Source organism: Phyllobates terribilis, unplaced genomic scaffold (assembly GCF_046119375.1).
Source record: "Phyllobates terribilis strain yellow unplaced genomic scaffold, ASM4611937v1 Scaffold_1__5_contigs__length_1240528914, whole genome shotgun sequence".
NCBI lineage: Eukaryota > Metazoa > Chordata > Amphibia > Anura > Dendrobatidae > Phyllobates > Phyllobates terribilis.
This window is the reverse complement of record NW_027362761.1, coordinates 1123398153-1123419492: the sequence shown is the minus strand read 5'-3', so window position 1 is coordinate 1123419492 and position 21340 is coordinate 1123398153. Positions and strand designations below refer to the sequence as shown.

At 42.7% G+C, this 21340-nt stretch overlaps 1 protein-coding gene across 3 annotated transcripts in view; it reads right to left on the bottom strand.

The window, feature by feature from the left end:
* Positions 1 to 21340, bottom strand: part of KCNIP4 (potassium voltage-gated channel interacting protein 4) — a 929844-nt gene that overhangs the window by 541569 nt on the left and 366935 nt on the right. For 2 of the 3 annotated variants that reach the window (XR_012250673.1, XM_073646862.1), the window contains exon 1: positions 2437 to 2874. The exons of the other annotated variant lie outside the window; for it this stretch is intronic. Coding sequence is in view for 1 of the 2 variants with exons in the window: in XM_073646862.1 (XP_073502963.1) it covers positions 2437 to 2548 (112 nt within the window). In the remaining variant the exon portion in view is untranslated. Of the gene's footprint in view, positions 1 to 2436; positions 2875 to 21340 lie in introns of those variants that run through there. 3 annotated transcript variants of the gene reach the window in all.

Below are 21340 nucleotides of genomic sequence, written 5' to 3'. Positions count from 1 at the left end.
CCTTCTTGAACTAATTGTTTGGTCCCAATAAAATAAAAAAGCTTCTATTCACCTCCTGTGCTGGCGCCGTTCCAGCAGTGTCGGTACTCGTGGTCCCAGGGCTCTCGTGCTGTTGTGATACGTGACCCCGAGGCCCAATCACCGCCGGCGTCACTGTCTCCACCTACGTACGGATTGAACAAGAAGAGGAAGTCCGGGCTGCAGCTGATCTCGGACTTCCCTTTCATGATCAATCCGTATATAGGCGGCAGACAGTGACACCAGCACTGATTGGGCGCCGGCGTCATGTATCATTCCACCGCACCGGAGCCCCGGGACCGCGAGTGCCAACATCGCTGGAATGGCGCTGGCACAGAAGGTGAGTATAGGTTTTTTATTTTATCGGGGCCAAACAATTAGTTCAAGAAGTGGACAACCCCTTTAAATTCGCATATGTTTAATGAATCCCCAGCCGAGCCAAACGGTGATGTTACAGAAGAAATCAGATCCGATCACTGTGAGATGATCGACTGTCCATCCAACAGCAATAATGCTAAGGATTAATGATTGGTTATGGGGTTTGGATCATTGTGAAAACCCTGCTGCCTGGTACCAGGCGGGATCGATTTACCCCTATGAGGATGTCCCCCAGGAATAGCAATCCTCTCCCCCTACAAGCCCAGCAGTCGGATATGGAATCAGGATCAGGTTGAGTAATATTTGACAAAGTTACACCCAATACCTGTCTCTAGCCCACTGGATAAAAGTATAGATCCTTGTATGGCTTTATAGGATTATAATCAATAGCAACAATACTGATAAAACGTTTTTTGACTGCGCATGTAATAACCACTCGTGTGTCAATTTATTACATGGAAACATCATTAAATATTTATCCTGAGTTTACCCTACACGCCGTGTTCTTTCACGTATACTTTACCATGAGACATAATATTTTCTTATAATTCCACCTCTGCAAAGAGCAAACAGCAAGATTTTGCAATTAAATTTCGAATATGATCTTTAATACGAGGTGACAACTGGTATCAAGTCTTAGCGGAGGGCGACTGCAATCGGTCTATTTCTGGAAAAAGTAATAAGAGCATCCTTTATCAAGAAAAGCAGCAATCTCAGCGTAGTTATCTGGAAATTACAAGGCGTACAGTATCCTCAATGCAGCACCACCATACACCGAGCAGCTCTCGCGTCATCGGTACAGATGTGCAGCAGGAAAACTTACTCAGATGTTTGTTTAGAGGTTTCGATTTAGATCTTTTTGATACATGTAGAAGGGCTTAGTTTGTCAATAACAGGGACTTGATACTTGGTTGTATAGGACTGCAGAAAACATCTTGCATAGGACTGCAGAAAGCACTAGTCATTTAACTTAGGATTTCATTATGCAAGTTGAACTCTTCTGCATCTTAGTAGGCTTACAAAAATGACTATAATGTAACTTTTGGGGACTGTACCTCCTTTAATCAATAAGATAATAAATGACAAACTTAGCTCTGTGCATACATAACAGGACTAAAATCATGCAGATTTACACAGGACTGCATGTAAGCCCAACAAAACACAATACAAAAAGAGACACATATGAGACAAACTCAGCTCTGCTACATCTGTGTATGTGGAATAAATGATCCAAATCTACACTATGCAGTAATCCTAACATGACGCAGATTGCATAATTCTAAGCTAATTAACAAAGTCAACATACAAGACATCTGCAATACAAGTCCCAATTAACATTAGCAATTATCGTTAGCTTGGCACAGTACCCGGCTCGCTGGCGCATGTTTCACCAACAGTTAAGTTATTATTCATATGTCATAGCAATATTCTAAAACTTGTAAAATCCTAAATAATTACATTTAATGCAAAATTGCTAAATGATGAGAAAAACAGCAGAACAAGGGGGAGAAAAAGAAGAGGGCGAAGAAAAAGGAGAAGGATAATAGGGAGAAGAAGAGGAAGAAAAAGAAGTAGATGATGAAGAAGAAGGAGAAGGAGAGGAAGAAGAGGAATGAGGAAAAGTATGGGAAGAAGAGGAAGAAGTAGAAGAAGGAGAGAAAGAATTATAAGAAAGAGAAGAATTATAATAAGAGAAAGAAGAAGGAGAGGAAAAAAAGAAAGAAGGAAAAGTATAGGAAGAAGAGAAAGAAGAAGAAGGAGAGGAAGAATTAGAAGAAGAGAAAGAAGAAGAATTATGAGAAGAGAAAGAAGAAGAAGGAGAGGAAGAAGGAAAAGTATAGGGAGAAGAAGAAGTAGAAGGAGAGGAAGAATTATAAGAATAATAAGAAGGAGAAGAAGAATTATAAGAAGAGGAAGAAGAAGGAGAAGGAGAGGAAGAAGAGGAAGAATAAGAAGAAAAGGTAGAAGATGAGGAAGAAGGTGAGGAAGATGAAAAAGAAGAGGAAGAAAAAGAAGAATAAGTGGTCATCATGACTTTACCTTCTGAGAAATCAATGAGCCCCAACAGATGTAGCAGCTTTAGCGATGCACAGATTATCATTACAATCCCCACCGTCTGTAATCCCTCTGACTCCCACTCTGCCGATATCATCCTTGGAATTGACAAATCATTCCGGTTTCAAACTTTACAGCAGATGGGGAAGGAATGGAGAGCGGCATTCAGGGACGAGGAGAGAGGACGCAGCCTTTTTCCTGCCTCTGGAAAGGACCAGCCTGACTGAATCACAATGTGGAGTAGCTCTGCATCTCATGCTTCCCAGTGTGTGATTGTGTTAGGAGTGAGTCTCCTTGAGAGGCTGAGGTGGACCTCCACCAGCTCTGAGCTTTGACATCATTACTAGCAGCTTATTCTGCTATTGAGAGGTGTTGCTGCCTCACAACTCATCCCGATTCCTATAAGGAACAACGCCTGGAAACTTTTGGGATGAGCACGCGGCGTCGTGAGCGCAGCTAATTTCAATGCCTCATTGCTTATTCCACATTTAACACTGTGTGCTCCAGACTGGCACAATACAGAGGGTAATAACAGGACCTGACAACTGCTGGATTATCAAATGCCCTGGATTATTATTATTATTATTATTATTATTATTATGAAACGTCATTGTCCAGAAGGCAATCTAGAACAAAGCCCTAACATCACACCATATCGGCTCCTGACTGCTGGACTGAAGGTCATTTCCCACATTCTGTCTTGATGCAGTTTTTTATCACAAAACTAAGAGCGGATTAGAAGAGAAGAGAGAAGTAGAAGATTCTGTGTCTCATTCTCTTCCTTTACGTCCACTCTGAGCTTTGTCTTTGTTGGTGAAGGCAGCCAATATTCAGAGGAATCTCATGATTAGCTTTCTCTGCTCATTTCACCGGTTTACTAAAGATTACGGATTATCATGCAGTTCTGAGCCAGAAACACACACTGTATTATCAGAGTTTCTGGATTCTCATATATCATAGATTAAAAGGTTTTTGTACTTTTTTTCTTTAAAGGCAACCTGCGTCAACAAGTATCTATGATAAAGCCTCATTCAAACGTCCGTGTTGCAAGTATGTGTTGTATCCGGGTTTTTTTTACGGGGAGAACACATACTCATTATCTATGCTGCTGTTCACATGTCTGTGTTTTTCACATGCAAAACACACAAAGACACTGATGAAAAGGGCCAATACAAGTCTGTGGGTCCGTAAAAAACACATACAGCACACGGATGGCATTAGTGTAGCATCAGTGTACCATCCAAGTGCCGTCCATATGCCATCTGTGTAGCAACCGTGTGCAGCCTGTGTGCCATCCATGTAGCATCCATGTGCCTTCCATGTGCTCTCTGTGCGCCATCCGTGTGCCATCCGTGTAGCAGACATGTGCCGTCCATGTGCTGTCCGTGTGCCATCCGTGTAGCATCCATGTGCCGTCCGTGTGCCTTCCATGTGCTGCCCGTGTGCCATCTGTGTAGCATCCGTGTGCCGCCTGTGTGTCATCCGTGTAGCATCCGTGTGCCTTCCATGTGCTGTCCGTGTGCCATCTGTGTGCTGTGGCGCCCCTGAGGGTTCGACCGCCACAGGGATGCTGCACTTCTTTAAAGGAGTGTAGTGTTCCTCCTCTGAGGTAAGAACAGTGTGATGGTCGTGACCCAACCTTTGCATCCAACACCACATTTCTCCACCAGAGGGGGCTAGTATGCACTAGGTGCTGCCCTCCTGGTTACAGGGAGACTGGTGAACCAAGAGTTAGGGGAACCAGTTAGTGGGTGAGGGTGGAGGACTTACAATTTAGTTACACTTTACAATTTATATTTAATAAAAAGCCATTTTGGTCTTAAGGTCTTTGATCGTTCTTTGACTGACAGTCTAGTCAAGTCTTGGCACTGTGACCTCCCTCCCGGAGCGCAGATCCTGTGTGGGCCTGCATCGGATGGGGACACAGCCCTCGTGTCCCGGCCTTGGGACGAGGGGTAGGTTGTAGACAAGGAATGTCTCGACCCGGTCAAGGACCAGGACCAAGAAGGCCCGGAGCTTAAGAGTGTGGCTCCATAGCAAATGGATCCCCGGGGATCGGAGCGGTATACGCCACCTGTCCTCACCAACTGATATATTCAGACGGAGACCGGCTGCAAGAGGGGTACCGGCACCCGACACTCGACCTTGCTACTCCACGTCCTGGTCGGAAAAGCCCGGTAGGCCTGGAGGATCCCACCGGGTATCGGACGGAGCGGAGCTGCCACCCGTACCCTTGTTCTGAGAGGAGCTCAGAGGGAGACCCGGCCTATTCGCACACACATGGACAGGAAAGGATTTGGTCTGTAGTTCAGGAACACTCTGGTGTAGGGTCCCGATTGAACGCTGGACTTACTCGGAGGTTGTCGGACCCCCGTCCCTGGTGACCGCAGGACTCCGTGGGGAGCAGGGAGTCGCCTTCCTTCTGCCATCTCTAAAGTGAGTAAAGCCTTGGAAGTTCACCCCTATGGCCTCCGGACTGTTTATTCTGCGCCACACCGCACGACGCAGCATCCGTTCCCCTCTACTACTACCCCCTCCATCCTGTCTCTCTGCCCTGAGGCCCTGCTCCACCTATGGGGAGTAGTAACAACTATGGCCGCCCTACCACCATGCCTCAGCGGACTGCAGCGGCACTGGTGGCCTTCACCAGGAGCCACAGGTGGCGTAGTCGTAAATCAGCCACTCAACCCGGATAAGCCCACACCATCCTTTTTAATGTGACGGCCCTGAGCACGGAGCGGGTCCGGGCCACGGCTGCACCCCATCTCTCCATCACAGGACCCGACTCCGAGTCCCCCATCTCCCAGGGTAAAGAAAAGGGCTTCCGAGAAGAGGCGTCACAGTGCCATCTGTGTAGCACCCGTGTGCCGCCCATGTGCCTTCCATGTGCCATCCGTGTGCCATCTATGTGCCATCCGTGTAGCATCCATGTGCCGTCCGTGTGCCTTCCATGTGCTGTCTGTGTGCCATCCATATGCCGTCTGTGTGCCATCTGTGTAGCATCCATGTGCCTTCCATGTGCTGTCTGTGTGCCTTCCATGTGCTGTCCGTGTGCCATCCGTGTAGCATCCATGTGCTGTCCGTGTAGCATCCGTGTGCCTTCCATGTGCTGTCCGTGTAGCATCCGTGTGCCTTCCATGTGCTGTCTGTGTGCCATCCGTGTAGCATCCGTGTGCTGTCCGTGTAGCATCCGTGTGCCTTCCATGTGCTGTTCGTGTAGCATCCGTTTGCCATCCGTGTGCCTTCCGTGTGCCATCCGTGTAGCATCCGTGTGCTGTCTGTGTAGCATCCATGTGCCTTCCATGTGCTGTCCGTGTAGCATCCGTGTGCCTTCCATGTGCTGTCCGTGTGCCATCTGTGTGATATTCGTGTGCCATCTGTGTAGCATCCGTCTGCCATCCGTGTGCCATCTGTGTAGCATCCATCTGCCATCCGTGTACCATCTGTGTACCATCCGTGTTTAACATTCCAAATTATAGGAGAAGCTTTTTAATTTATTTATTTCTTCATCCATCCGTGAAAAACACTGATGACACTGATGGTAAAAATGGACACACTGATAACACACTGATAAATCACTGATGACACCGGTACCATTTTTTGCACGTACATATTTAAACATGGAAGTGTGAATGAGACCTAACATATATATAAAAAGGTGAATTTTGGATGTAACTCCTAAGGACGGCATTTTGTTTGCTCTTTGATTCTTGCTGCCCAAGCCACGGGCAGCGTGAATCAGACACTGGATGTGTTATTCCAGTGATATATGTTTTCCTATTAAATACTCTGGCACTTACTTTGATAAGCCATCCGGGGACTATGAGTCTCCACTAACTAGTTTGTGGCAGGTCCTTAGTGGCTTATACCCGCCCTGATCTCTTTGAGTGACAGGTCTCTCCATATACACATAGAGGGAGGGAGAGAAGCTGCTGGGGACCAGCATCTTGGTCTAGTCAGCAGAGACATATACTGAAGTCCCCGGCTGGCTTTTCTAAGGATGATTTATTCTGAAACTCAGCAGCGCTTTGGAGTAAAACATACACGGCTGCAACATTACAGCGATGCCCGTGTATCGGGTGCCATGAATCAAATGACAGCTTCCCTTTAAATATGATAATGTATTAAATCTACAGTATTACTTGAAGTCACTGATAACACATTATGACAAGTCCTGACAAATGACAAACTCAGCTCAGCAACATAAGTAAATGAAAGGTGTATGAAAAACAGAAATTAAATGAATTTGCAGCAGATCTGCAAATTCATCTGCTGGTGGAACATGCAACAAATTCATTAGGAGGCGCCTGTGGTCAGAACATCAGGGTCAGCATAGTACTCCGGTCATGGGCTGGAGCACATTTCTGATTTAATTTATTCCATTTTTTACTGTAAATGATAATGAATCTATCAGACAGCACTAGGCATCTGTCAAACTCTGCGTGCTTTTCCGAAAAGTGTCAGTGCTGGCATAAAATGGCAGATGTCACAAAACTGGTTGTTGGGGCAAAAAGTTGGATCCTTTATTCTCCAATTTTTTTTGTTAACTGAATAATGAATTCACCTCATGTCTGAGTTTCCATGCTCGGACCCCATTGTGGCCGGAGGTGCACCTACATTATAGCTTACCCCCACTAATACACAGGCGAATGATATTAGCTGTAAACACTTTCATTGTTATAGTAAACTATCTATGGACCCCATTCTTTGCCCGGGTGATGAGCATTTTTATTGCTATCCAGCATCATTTTTTTATGACACTGTGTCTGTGAATCCCGGCTTCGGCAGAAGGACATGTCCAATGTTATATATAAGATTCTAACACTGTGAATTTTGCTATGGAAAGTTCTACAACTGTCCCAATCATCTGAACCCCAATTAAGTGAAGGAAGCCAATCTTCAGCTATAGTAGTTGAACGGCGCCACAATTAAAGTGGAAGTTTACAAGCACAGTGCTGATCGGCGTGTTGCCATCATTTTTGGTCTCATCGCATCTCGACTTTATGAGGCGGGAACATGTGATTTCGGCCCTATGACAAATAAATGGCCTCAGATGAGGAGACTAATATCAAAGATCACTGAGGTCAAGAATAAAGACTCATGGATGGACTGGGAGAACCTGGTGGACCCAAGCTCTTCTATGCACAGACTTATATAGTGAGTGTTTTGGCACCAAAGACCCTCTCATATCTCTGTACCAAGTACTGAACTAAAACATTTAAGAACTTAAAAGGGACCTGACACTTGCCATAAAAATGTCTTACCTGGTGTAAATGCCTCCTGAATCCGGCGTTGCTTTTCCTTTGTTCGTGCTCCTCTCCATTTCGGAGATATGGCCCCTCTCTTCTATGCACATAAATCTAGACTTTTACATAACTGGGCGCGGTTCTCGAGAAGGCTTCCACCAGAGAAAAGTTGATAACCACACCTAACTGGCTAATAAAACTAGATTGATATAGAAGGAAAAGGGGGATATATCTCAAGAACGGAGAGGCGCATGAACAAAAGAAAATTGCCAGATTGAGGCATTTACACCATGTAAAAATTATATATTTATGAGGAGTGATACATACTCTTTAAAGTCAGTTTCAGAAAGTCTAAAACCTTCTGGATTTTACTGTCTGCTACAACCACAATACCCAGACCCCCCACTGCAGTTCTGATATTTAGTTAGTCGGCATGCTTAATATGGAAGCTATGGACATGGGTATTAGGTTGATAAAAAAGGAGAGACCAAATCTTAGTTTTATGAGGTTTCCTCGGCTCATTATACCCCCACAAGGGGTACAGCTCTTTAAAAACATACTGTGAGCATAGTTCAAAACAGAGGGTTAATCTCTACTCAACCATAGTTTCCTAACTCAAGGCCACAGTGGCCTTGAGTTTGGCAGAAATCCTAAGACTTGAAGAACCGAGCTGGGAGCTTTGTGGCCAGTCTTAATTTTTCTATATCCTTACATGTATATTTTATTGTATCCAACCAGGATGTGGAGGGTGAGGAGGAGGAGAGCTCAGCAGAGATCTGTAGAGGAAGATTCAATACAAAATTATCTGATTGTGAGCATCAAAAGTATGAGAGATGTTATGCAAAATAAGAAGTGCAATACTTAGTACATGACGTTACTAGCCGCCCATCACCCCTCGCCGTGCTTGTGAATGCCTATGTAGACGTGCAGTTGATTGATAAGAGACCAGAATGGCTCCATGACTAATTGAAAACCAGTGACTCCTGGAAAGGAGGCTCAAATCTCAAGAGGGTTCTAAAAGATTAATGATCCCTGAAGATATAGTAGGATGTAGTGAGACTATAGAGGCATTAGATACCGAGCAGATAATTGCCCACTTATTACAAAATGAAGGCTGCCGTATGCGGAGCTCTCTGATTTCATAAGTCTGATTACAGGCCGATATTGTGATTGCATCTGATATGTCTTATTAGAAAAAAAACATAGATAGTTCCTGAAGATATAAGGAACAATATCAAGATGCTTTTTGATGCAAGAATACATGTTTTCCATAGAGACATGTAAACCATGTGTTGAACATAATGTTCTGAGAGATCAGGAGATCCTTTATGGAACTAGAGGGAGTTTGTCCGGTCCTTTAAACCCCCAGACCCCATTATTAAGTTACATATCCCTATTGCTGCATTTTATTGAAGCACTTTGTGTCGCAACCAAATGTTCACCATTGTGATAAAATCAATTTTATTGTACTATTCGTCATATATGAATTAGGTGGGAGAAGTCCGAATGGGTGTTGCTTCATCCAGACTAGTTCGCTTCAGATGCTGAAATTACGCTTCACTGGCCGCATTATCTCAGGAACACCATTGCTACAGTCCTGCTCATTGTTATGTGGAAACACATTTTGACTCACCTGTGGTAAATCACAAAAGAGATTCACCTGTGATTAATAGTTGGTGCCCATGTGACATGAATTAGTCAATGAATGATGACTTCAGTGTTTTAAAAATCCACATGGTAGGCCCTGTTCCTTTGTCACAATGGTGAAGTCAAAGGAGCTGCCTGAGAACATCAGAACTGCTATTATAAGCAAACACAAGACTTCCAAAGGCTATATGGCCATCTCCAAAGACCTTGGTATCCCAGTTTGATCAGTGCACAATATTATTAAGAAGTTTGCCAAGCATGTAACGCCGCTCACTAAACCAAGCAGAGCTTTATGAGTGAATTGCTGAAGAGAAGACATAAAAAGGAGCGACTGATCTTTGCCAAAGAGTACCTTGACAAGCCACAATCCTTCTGGGAAAATATTCTGTGGACAGATTAAACAAAAATAGAGCTTTTTGGCAACGCAAACAACAGTTTGTTTATAAACAGCGCAATGAAGCTTATAAGGAAAGGAACACCTTACCAACAGTTAAGCACGGTAAAGGATCCATAATGCTGTGGAGCTGCTTTGCTGCGTCTGGCACTGTAGGCCTTGACCGTATCACAGGAATCATGAAATTAGAGAATTGAAGATCATGGGTCCTCCAGCAAGACAATGACCCAAAGCACACATCCAAAAGTACACAGGAATGGTTGAAAAAGAAAAAATGAACTGTTTTAAAATGGCCAGCAATGAGTCCTGACTTCAATCCCATTGAAAATCTTTGGGGTGAGCTGAAATCTGCCATTGGGAAAAAGAACCCTGCAAGCATTCAAGAACTTGAACAAGCTGCAAAGGAAGAGTGAGAGAAAATTCCAGCTGAGAAGTGCAAGAAGCTTATAGATGGCTACAAGAAACGTTTGGAAGCTGTCATCGATGCCAAAAGGTGTGCAACCAAGCATTAACTCGGGGTGCCTTTATTGCTGCACATGCTGTTTATTCTGTTTCTTCTTTGAAATTACAACATGGAAGTTGAAAAACAATGTTTTATTGTATTACTCTGGACCACTAATTAAAAAATCCTGAGGATATAACTTTGGTACATTTCCATTTATTTCTGAAGATATTGTGCAATCTATGAAAAAATGAAGTGGTGCCAATAATGGTGAGCAGCACTGTATATCTTCCTAAGCAAATGTAGTTAAGCTAGTGTTCTTTCTCCAGCTTTATAGCACCACACGTGTTCGGTAATTCCTAACAATGATGCTCCAGTTATGATGCGGCCAGCTGGATGTGATTGCAGGATCTGAAGCAGACTAATCTGAGTGAAACAAAACTAACCCAGACTTGCATTATTATTACTTGTTAAGCTCACCAAGTGAGGTGGAATCACAAAGTCACAGGTCGGGGTGGACAAACAGGCCCAGGCCGTTGACACAGCATGCTTGGAGGCACATTGATAATGTAGAACCTGCTTAACTGGTTATACTGAGAAAGGAAGATTGGTGTGCGCTCGGTCCAAGATAAGAGGTGCCGGTGGAACAGGGTGTGGACCCTATGGTAACAGTAGTATGAAATTCACCGCACACTCTGATTCCAGATTAGCAGAGTTTTATTTCAAGTGCAAACATTCAAATAGAAAGCAATGGTGACGGGAGGCGAGCGACATAGACTTTAGACATTTCGACCCTTCTCGGATTTTTGTCACATCTTTGCCATTTGCCACTGGGACGCTGGTGCAACAGGGTTTGGCGATGGAAGCACCTCTCTTGCTCTCATCCACAAGCATCCAACATAATAGAACTATGAAGTGTTGAAATGTCTAAAGTCTATATCGCTCACCATTGCTTTCTATTTGCATGTTTGCATATTTTCACCCTGGAAATCTGGAATAAGGCTGTGTGCCCACGATGCGTTTTTTAAGCGTTTCCGCAGCGGCAATTCCACTGCAGAAACGCTTAAAAAACGCTTGGCAGAAGGTCTGCCATGTTCCCCAATTATAATCCTCATGCACTACCAATTATTTTGCAGAAGTGCTGCATTTTCACCGCCATTGACTTGCATTGGACCTATTCCGCATCACTGCTTCTGTAGATGCGGATTCCAAGCGTTTCAATGTGCGGATGGTACCCCGGTCTGGAGGAGAGGAGAATCTCCTCCGGACCCGGGTACCATAGAACCTGTAAAAAAAAAGAATAAAATAAAAAATAAATATTATACTTACCTTCTGATGGCCCCCCTAGTCCTTGTCTTCACTTGCTGGCAGATCGCGGTGGACTAAAGGACCTGCTCTGGTGTCATTTAGTTATGTGACGGGTCATGCGACCGCTGACGTCGGCAGGTCCTTCAGTGCACCGCTGCCGGCAAGCCAGGACGGATCGAATAAAGACTCCGGGGGCCATTAGAAGGTAAGTATAGATTTATTTTTTTTATTTTTTAACATTCTCTTGGGTCACACTATATAAATCCATGCCATTTGCATGGATTTATATAGTGTGACCAAGTTGTCAAGCACTTTCCAAGTGATGCTAAAATTGCTTGGAAAGCAGAAATGCATGTGAAGAACGCTTCACATCCGCTTGTCTCTGGCAGGAAAAACGCATGTACAATCCGCATGCACAATCCGCATGCACAATCCGCATGTACAATCCGCATGTACAATCCACATGCGTTTTTTCTGCCAGGGAGATGCAGAAACGCTCAGGAAAAATCCAGAGCATTTCTGCATCGTGGGCACATAGACTAACAGTGTGCGGTGAATTTTGTACTTCTCCAACTGGAAAAATAGGTAAGGCAAGACACACCGAAAGCCACAAAACCAGGAGGGCAGATGAAGATGATAATAACCGGGCTGAAGCAGCACTGAGATATAGCTGGCCGAATTGACTAATGAGAATAGCAGTTTGTGATGTTCACACAAACAATGGGTTAACCCAAAGAGAGTTAGCAGAGGGTTAACTTACTGATCGGAGGGTTAGTAGAAATTATATGAGTTTGAAACGAAAATGCGGACTAGTAATTAGTCTCTAAATGTCAATTCATAGTGCTTACTGCAAACAATGGGTTATACAGATGGTCCTGTGGAGCTCTGGGCTCTAGTTCGAAAATCACAGAAGACAAAAGTCTGAGGAGACAGTAGCAACAGAAGAAGCTGAATATTGACAGACGCAATGGTGACTCAAACTGGACCTTAAGAGACCAAAGGAGATGATTTCACTGAAACATACCAGTCAACCTGAAAAACCTGACACGGAGTAGGGCAAAGGGCAGTGGCCGTAGGGGAAGGCGCAGAGTCTGGCCCTGCCATGAAAGGCGTGTAACAACTATATTTGCATATGACGAGTGATATATTAAAATTGTATTTACCCCTGAAATTAACATTTGTTTGGAACACAAAAATCTTTTTTAACATGCAGCAATAGGGATATGTAACCTAATGTTGGCACTCTGGGGGCTTTAGGGACCTGACTTGTTCCCTTTAAAGTGACTCTCATTACATTTTTAATGTGACTATGTTTTTCTGAGGACTAGTCACGCTGACTAATGGTCTCCATTCTGCTCCTGTTGCCTTTCTCTGTGAGATCAGTGCCCCTTTTTCGTCACTAATTGGTGTCTGCAAATGTATGGGTAGCACTGAGGAAGACTGACACAAATCTCATCTGCATGGGATGGACAGAGCCCCAGCATCATTGTCATTGGTCCATCACACATCAATGGAAAGGCAAGAGAGTTTTTCAAACTATATTATTACTATTATAATTACTGTGTTTTCTACATCTGGTAATGGCCACCATTTGCCATTGAAAGATTTGCTGGTGATTAAATATGTGTCTTACTAATAAATCTATGACTCTCCACCATTAATTGATGTTATAAGATGCTATTTCTCAACATTTTCAATATTACTGCGCATTCAAGTAAAAAAACCTTCCTTGTGATAAAAGTCTATTATGTCCATGTGATGGCCACACAGGACTGATTACAGCTACAGTACAAATAATAGTGTCTTGTCTTGCAACGAACAGTGTATCTGAGTGTCCATCACATGGACCGGACTGATTTTCATCCAATGGAAGTTAACAAAGTTCTAAGCAGTGAATAAAACTTGCTGGCCAAAAAAAGAATACCACTTTAAGGTTTAAGGTCTTATTTGAAAAAGTGGGCAAACCCTAAAACATTGCATGCTTGGCGTGCTGCCATGCTTATATTACCAGACTAGTAGACTTATTACCCATGATGGAATTAAATAATATGGATATGGGTAGAATATATTATGGATGTTTACCTGAAAATTTCATTTAAAACTTTTTTGATAAAAAAGTTTGATTGAAAAAAGTAACTAAAGCGAGTCGCTTTCAATATATGCATAACAAACTACAAAGACAGGAGAACCTTTTTTATATACACACTGTGGATCAGCTTTAAATGATCACCGTCATTTCAAGAAATTTACCATAAATCAATAATAAAGTATAAGAAATGCTGTAATAAATAATGTAATGTAATAAAAGCCACTCCTCCCCTCCTTTCTGCCTCCTGATGTTACCATCCACTCTCAGTAAACAGTTCATATCTGTATTTTTCTAAGTATGATGGACTTTCACCACAATGAGGAGCACTCAGCACAGTGAGAGGCAGGGAGATCAACTTCTAGCACATCTATTTCATTTCAGTGCTGGATTCACATCCACCCAGCTCAGTACTTCAGTATATGTCTTCCATGCTGATGCTGACTCTCTCTTTGTACTACACAGGAAAAACAGCAGCAATCCATCTCTCTCTAGGTGTTTAGTGTGTAATAGACATCATAATAATTTAGAAACAATTAAAATATTGATAGAGCCTGCAGAGGGGTAAACTGGAAAAATGCAGAATATAATTCATATAATAATGGTGAGACAGTGTTATTCCTCATGTACACATGACAGCTTATTCTGAAAAGTTACCAGAAAAGACACATACGCTTTAACTAAGATTTTGCTTCCTGCAGTCAAACATAGTTGGCTCTTTGCTTTATGTAAAAATTGTTTTCAATACATTAAATTCAGAACATTAACTATAAAATCACAATTAAATATTTCTCAATTGGCAATAAACCTAAAGCTATTTTAACAGCCTTAGGCAAAACTGGCTGCACAGACATTTTTTATAATATAAAATATTTTAAGGGGAACTATAACTAGGACTTGTCTACGCTGGGGTCCTGGGCTCAAATCCCACCAAGGACAACATCTGCAAGGAGTTTGTATGTTCTCCCCATGTTTGCGTGGGTTTCCTCCGGGTTCTTCGGTTTCCTCCCACACTACAAAGACATACTGATAGGGAATGTAGATTGTGAGCCCTATTGGGGACAGTGATGATGTCTGTAAACTGTCTGAGTTGTAAAGCGCTGCGGAATATGTTAGTGTGGCACCCTGAGGTCTGGTTGCCACAGTGGCAGCAATGTCATGTCTGAGAGCAGGTGGGAGGTTCCCTGGTTGGGGACAATTAGCATGCAGCACTTACTGTCTCAGTCCAGGGAGGGGAGAAACCTGCCCTTTATAAACTGGATCTGGGGCGGGGTTAGACAGTCTAGTGAAGCCAGAGTCCAGTGAAGTGCCAGACAAGTTCCAGTCTAGTTCCAGAGACAGGGACAGGTCAGCAGCAGGCTGAGGAGTCCCTGTAGGCAGAGGAGGAACACGAGGTCAGGAGGGGAACTAGCAAAGTTCATCCTGACCAGAGACTTACTAAGCCGGACACTGGAGTCCGAGGCTGTGAGGGTTATAAGCCCAGCAGCAGAAAACCACCACATAGGGGACTTCAAGTCCTCTGGCCCAAGGAAGCCCGGAGGCTCAGCCACACGAGAGGGACCACTACTGCCCTGGGGGAGTGAGAACCACGGAAGGCCCGAGTCGCCAGTCATACTGGTGAGAACAACACGGTACACTCAGAGACGTGGGCTACCACTACACTACAGCAGGATAGCCAATAAAGAGTGAAGTCAGCACAGTAGGCCTACAAACTCCACCTGACCAGTGGGATTCCCCAGTTGCTCTCAGACTGACCAGGCCTCCATTGTTAACCTGTATTCCGGACGGGTCCTTTAATACCACCAACAGTAAAGACCCTGACTTGCATGACAGACTCCGTGTGGTTACTGCTGCTCCTGCGCACCATCACCACCAACATCCCTACTTTCAGCCCTGAGGCTACACTCCTCCCGTGGGGAGTTATACTATCTCTGATGCACACACCATCAGCCTCAGTGGATTGCTCCGCAGCGGCGGTTCATAATAGCCGCAATCCACGGGTGGCGTAGTGGGACATTTAAATATCATAAAACCACACAAATAGACCGCCATTTGAGTTGACTACCCTGAGCCACGGGACAGGGTCCCCGCCACGCAAGGACTACAACCCCCAGCATTCGCAAAGGGTCCGGTTCCGGGTATCCCCACACACACACAGCCCAGGGGGTGCGCCATTAGCACTATATAAATAAAAAGATTATTATTATTATTACTTATAATGGGAAGTCTAAAGCTAAGTATGCACCGCATTCATATAGTTAGTTTAAAGTACAATCATAAGAAAAAAAGTACACCCTCTTTGAATTGTATGGGTTTCAGTATCAGGATATAAAAAAGGATTAAAATCAGGTTAATGCAACCTCAGGTAACCAACAACACAAGACAAATTACACTATGTTATTATTTAACCAAAAAGCGGCCAAAATGCAAAAGCAGTATTCAAAAAATTAATTACACCCTTACTGTTTTCATAAGAATTGTGAGAGTAATTAGTAGTTAGGTGCTGCTAAACAAATTCACTTGAGATTAATTATTCATCAGCAAGTGTTAGCACTAGTATAAAAGCAGAAGTTGTAATAGTTTGCTGACCTGGAGTATTCAGGCATTTGGTAGCACAATGCCAATAAGGAAAGACATCAGCAATGAACTTAAGCCCCCGTCTCACATAGCGAGATCGCTAGCGAGATCGCTGCTGAGTCACGGTTTTGGTGACACAACAGCGACCTCACCAGCGATGTCGCTATGTGTGACACTTTGCAGCGATCAGGCTCCTGCTGTGAGGTCGCTGATCGCTGCAAAATGTCCTGGACCATTTTTTGGTCTTTGCCCTCCCGCTGGTCAGCACACATCGCTGTGTGTGACCAGCGGGACCAGCGATCAGGCTGGTAACCATGATAAACAGCGCGTTACTAGGGGCACACGCGCACTTAGTAACCCGCTGTTTATCATGGTTACCACTCTGCTACGGTGAGCGGTAACCTCCCGCTCACCGTAGCAGAGTGGTAACCATGATAAACACCGGGTTACTAGGTGCGCGTGTGCCCCTAGTAACGCGCTGTTTATCATGGTTACCAGCCTGCTCCTGCTTCAGCAGGCTGGTAACCAGGAGCAGGATATCGTGGAAAGATTCTTTCCATGATGTCACTGCTCCCCTGATCGCTGGTGAGCCTGCCTGTTTGACAGCTCACCAGCGATCACATAGCGACGCAGCAACGATCCCTGACAGGTCACATCGTTGTCGGGATCGCTGTAGCATCGCTATGTGTGACGGGGCCTTTAGAGAAGCTATTATCGCTGCCCATCAATCTGGGAAGGATTATAAGACCTTTTCCAAACCTTTTCCAAACTATTTGGAGTCCATCATTCTACAGTAAGAAAGATTATTCATATGTGAAAAAACAATCAAGACAGTTGACACTCTGAAGGAGTTAAAATCCCAGCAAGTTAACTCCAAGGTTAGACATTGCAAATCTCAGAGAAATTGCAAAAAAACCCAAAAACAAACAAGAGCTATAGCTCAGACTATAAAGGTTTATAGTCATCAGTTTGGCATCAGTTTGCATGTTAATTGTTCAAGTCAATTACAGAACAATCAGAGAAAGACTGAGCAAGCATTTCCTTTGATCAAAGAAGACCAATTTGGCCATAGTGAGATGCACCATCACAACATATCAGGACAAACATCTCATATCAACCATTAAACAAGGTGGTGAGGGGGTTATCATTCGGGCTTGTTTTTCAGCCACAGGACCTGGGCACCTTCCAGTCATTGACTTGATCATTTAAGCAAACCTGTCACCATGAAAATGACGTCCAATCTGCAAGCACCATGTTATAGCGCAGTGGGAGCTGAGCAGATTGATAGTTTTGTGAGAAACGATTCAGTTTAATTTGTGTTTTCATCATTAAAACTTCTGCTCTTTCTGTAATTTCCAGTCCAGTGGGCGGCCCTATCAGTGACTGACAGCTATCTTTGTATAAGTGTGCATACAGATAGCTGAATCTTTACAACTATATATCAATCTATTCAGCTCCCGCTGCTCTATATTATGGTGCCTGCAGATTGGACTTCATTTTCATGGTGACAGGTTTCCTTTAACTAATTTGTATTCCAAAGTATTCTATAGTCAAATTGGAGGCCATCTATACAGAAGCTAAAGACTGGCCTAAACTGGGTGACCCATAAAGAAAAATTTCCTCCCCCTTTCAGACCCAAAGTGTCAGGTACAGGTTGCCTTACTGAAAATATAAATGCTTGATTGGATGGAAAACTCCAAGCATTAGTTTAGATGTTCCCCAATTACATTAGCAAGAGTAATCATCTTATTAGAATGGATAAATTAAAGTGTACAGATGAATTCATTTGCACTTTATATACTTTATATCTATACAGTACAATTTGCCAATCTTGGCTTTGTCTAACCAGATCTCCAAACACAATTTATTCATGTTAAATGAGGAAATTTCTAATTGATGTTACCATATTTTTCTTAATTCATAATTATTTTTTTTTTTGCAGGCAATTTTTTTTTACTGTATCATTACTGTACCAAAGCTATTCCATTGGAGCAAAGTTCTTCCCTTCTATGGCAAACATATTCATGAAATGGTGGAAAGAATGTTTTATTTATTGTGACTCTGATCCATTTGTTTCACATATTTTCTGATATGGATGTTACATTGACGACATACTTATCATCTGGCGCTGTGATATGGCGTCAATACCAGAATTTATATTATACAGCAACAATAATGTGGTCAATTAGTTTTTTTTCTCATGATATGACTTCTCAATCTATTGTGTTTTTGGATATGTTATTGACAGGTAACTGCTATATTCAATATTTTTCCCTGGACGCAATTTCAATAAAAAAAAAAACACTGTATTTATCGTACCCGGGTTCACTGGTTCCGCTGCTTATGGCGCCTGGTATTGGCTGTGGCATTGACATCAAGTCAACAGGGTTGCAGCCTATCAGTGAGCTCAACGTCTTTGTCAGTGTAAATGGAACGCCCCTATCAGAGTGAAAAGGGGACAACCCCCATAACTATGAAATATATAAGAAACAGACAGCAGGCAACATCTTATTGTTTGCATCAAGTTGCCATCCCAATAACATTATAGGTAACCTACCCGTTGGAAAATATGTAAAAGCATGACGACGTTGCTTATGAACAAGAATGGTTCAAAATTGATTTTTTTTCTTAAAACAAAGCATTATTCATCTAATCTTTTGAATAGAACCAAATGTATTCCTAACACAAAAACAAAAGGCAGTATTTAAATTAGAAAACTAGTCTATCTAAATATAGTTCTAGTTATTATCATTTCATTGATATTATAAATACCAACCTACTCTACATTGAAACAGAATATAATACAGGGATGTAAATTTGTTCCAAAAAAAGAACGCTCCATTGGTAAATGAATGGCATCTAATGATCATATGGTTAATATGGGAAGCCGAGGGTTAGCCTGGCTGAGCACTAAAGGTTCATTTTCATGTGGTCAAAGATGATGTGGTTTATGTTCTCACATAAATAAGACTAAATAAACATTATTCATTTTCAGCCAGTGAAGATTATAACATCAAAACCTTTATTGATTGCAGCAAATGCTTTTTAATTTACGTTGTCAATTGCGAGAATGGTAAACTCTGATATGGAGGCTGTACTTCAAGACTCTTGAAGAGAAACATTGGCCATATTTTTCTAATTTTAAGATTTTCCAAGGATCAGATTTTTTTTATTATGTCCTGATATGTAAAACCATAGAATTGAAAGAGGGTGTACATATTTTTTCTCATAACTGGATATTCCTGTAGTGTATAATGCTACCGTAGGGTGCCATATTCGAGATCAAGTGTGTTCCTTTGGTCACGGTTAGGTTGGTATGCATCTGCGTAATGTTTGTTCAATTGTATAGGGAAAGACTGCAGACTGCTCCTTCCTATTCAGACAACCATACCGAAATAATAACCTTGCGGGAAAATAGTTTTTTTTTTGCAATGGATCAGTATCCTAGACTTATGCCTTAGCATTCATCTAAACTATGGCATACTGAGCATATGTAACTGACAGTGGCCACAAATGCAGTGTGTCGCTATGTGTGTCATATCCATGCAATCTAATTCTTCAGTAGCGAGCACTATTATAATGCACTTATACAGCAGGGAGCCCACGCCTATGCACCTCCCCAAGTTTAGTAGGCCCATTAGCAGCATAAAATCTGTTTCCAGAATGTAAAAAAAAATGTTCCCATTCACTGACAGCAAATAGAGTTCTGGGAGATGGTGGAGAATGGAAACACAATGGATATTAGAAAATGATTAGGCTTCAATTTCCTTTTAAAGGGGTTGTCCACTACTTGGACAACCCCTTCTTGATCTAAATGTTTGGCCCCAATAAAATAAAAAACCTAAACTCACCTCCCATGCAGGCGCTGTTCCTGCGGTGTCAGCACTCGCTCTCCTTGAAGATCCCCCATGCTGTTGTTGCGAGATGTGACCCCGGCGCCCAATTAGCACTGGCGCCACTGTCCCCGCCTTCATACGATTAAGTAATGAAGAGGAAGTGAGGGGCAGCCGCAGCTCTCACTTCATCTTCATTACTTAACCGTACGAAGGCGGGGACGCCATCACTGATTGACGCCAGCATGGGATCTCCAAGGAGAGCGACTGCTGACACCGTGGGAATGGTGCCAGCACGGGAGGTGAGTATAGGCTTTTTATTTTATCAGGGCCAAGCTTTGGATATGACAAGGAGTTGTCCAAGTAGTCATTCCCTTACTTTTATGCTAATCGTTTACTTTTTTTAGCCTTTAAATAGAAACTATACTTTTAGAAACTTTGCATAAAGCAATAGTACATGACACTACAACAAAAATGTCAATATATCTCATGATAAAATTTTGCTTCTTTCTCCAGTTATTTTCCTTCTGCCTCCTGAACTCAATTCCACTCTAAAAAAGCAGCCTAGCTATGTCTTGCTCATGACAAGACAAACTCTCAGCTCACTCTGGTGTCAGGTTACACCTCTATGGAAAAAGGAGTGGGTGGAGGAGTGAGGAGCAGAGTGAGAAACCAAGTAGAGAGAGACACAGAATTATTGTGCTGAGCCTTCTAACAAGTCTTTTGTCATATTCCAGATTTGGATCCACACTTACATTGCTCAGTACTGCTGTATAATTTCCTCATGCTGCTGTTGCTTCTATCTGTATGCTAACTAAGGAAAGAAGAGCAAAAAATAATCCCTGTATTTGGTACAGTATATAGAAGACATCATAGCACTTTACCTCCTCCCACCAGCTAGGAATAAATTGAAAATATGGAGATGGAGCCTGCAGAGGTAAAAACTCTAGAAAATGCAGGATATAATTCATATTTTGGACAGAAATAGTTATTGGTCATGTACACACACAACAAGTTATTCCGAAAAAGTTACTTGAACGTATATTTACTCTTTAAGCCAATAATTTACTTTTTATACTCTTTGAAGATTGTTAACAAAAGCTCAATCTGTTCTGAATAGCTATGTACAGTAGCGCTGATTTGACTGGAACAGCTAGAATACAGCACACAGACCTAAAATTAATGGCCATTAAGTCTAACCTAAACAAAGAGATGAAAGAAGTTTGAACTCTGCAAGGATATGAAATGAAGAATGACCTTTTTACAACATTCACTTCATTATATGTTTATTTTTTAATAATTAATTTCGCAGACACTAAGCTGATGAGTCGAACACAAGCTTAGCCACTATACTCG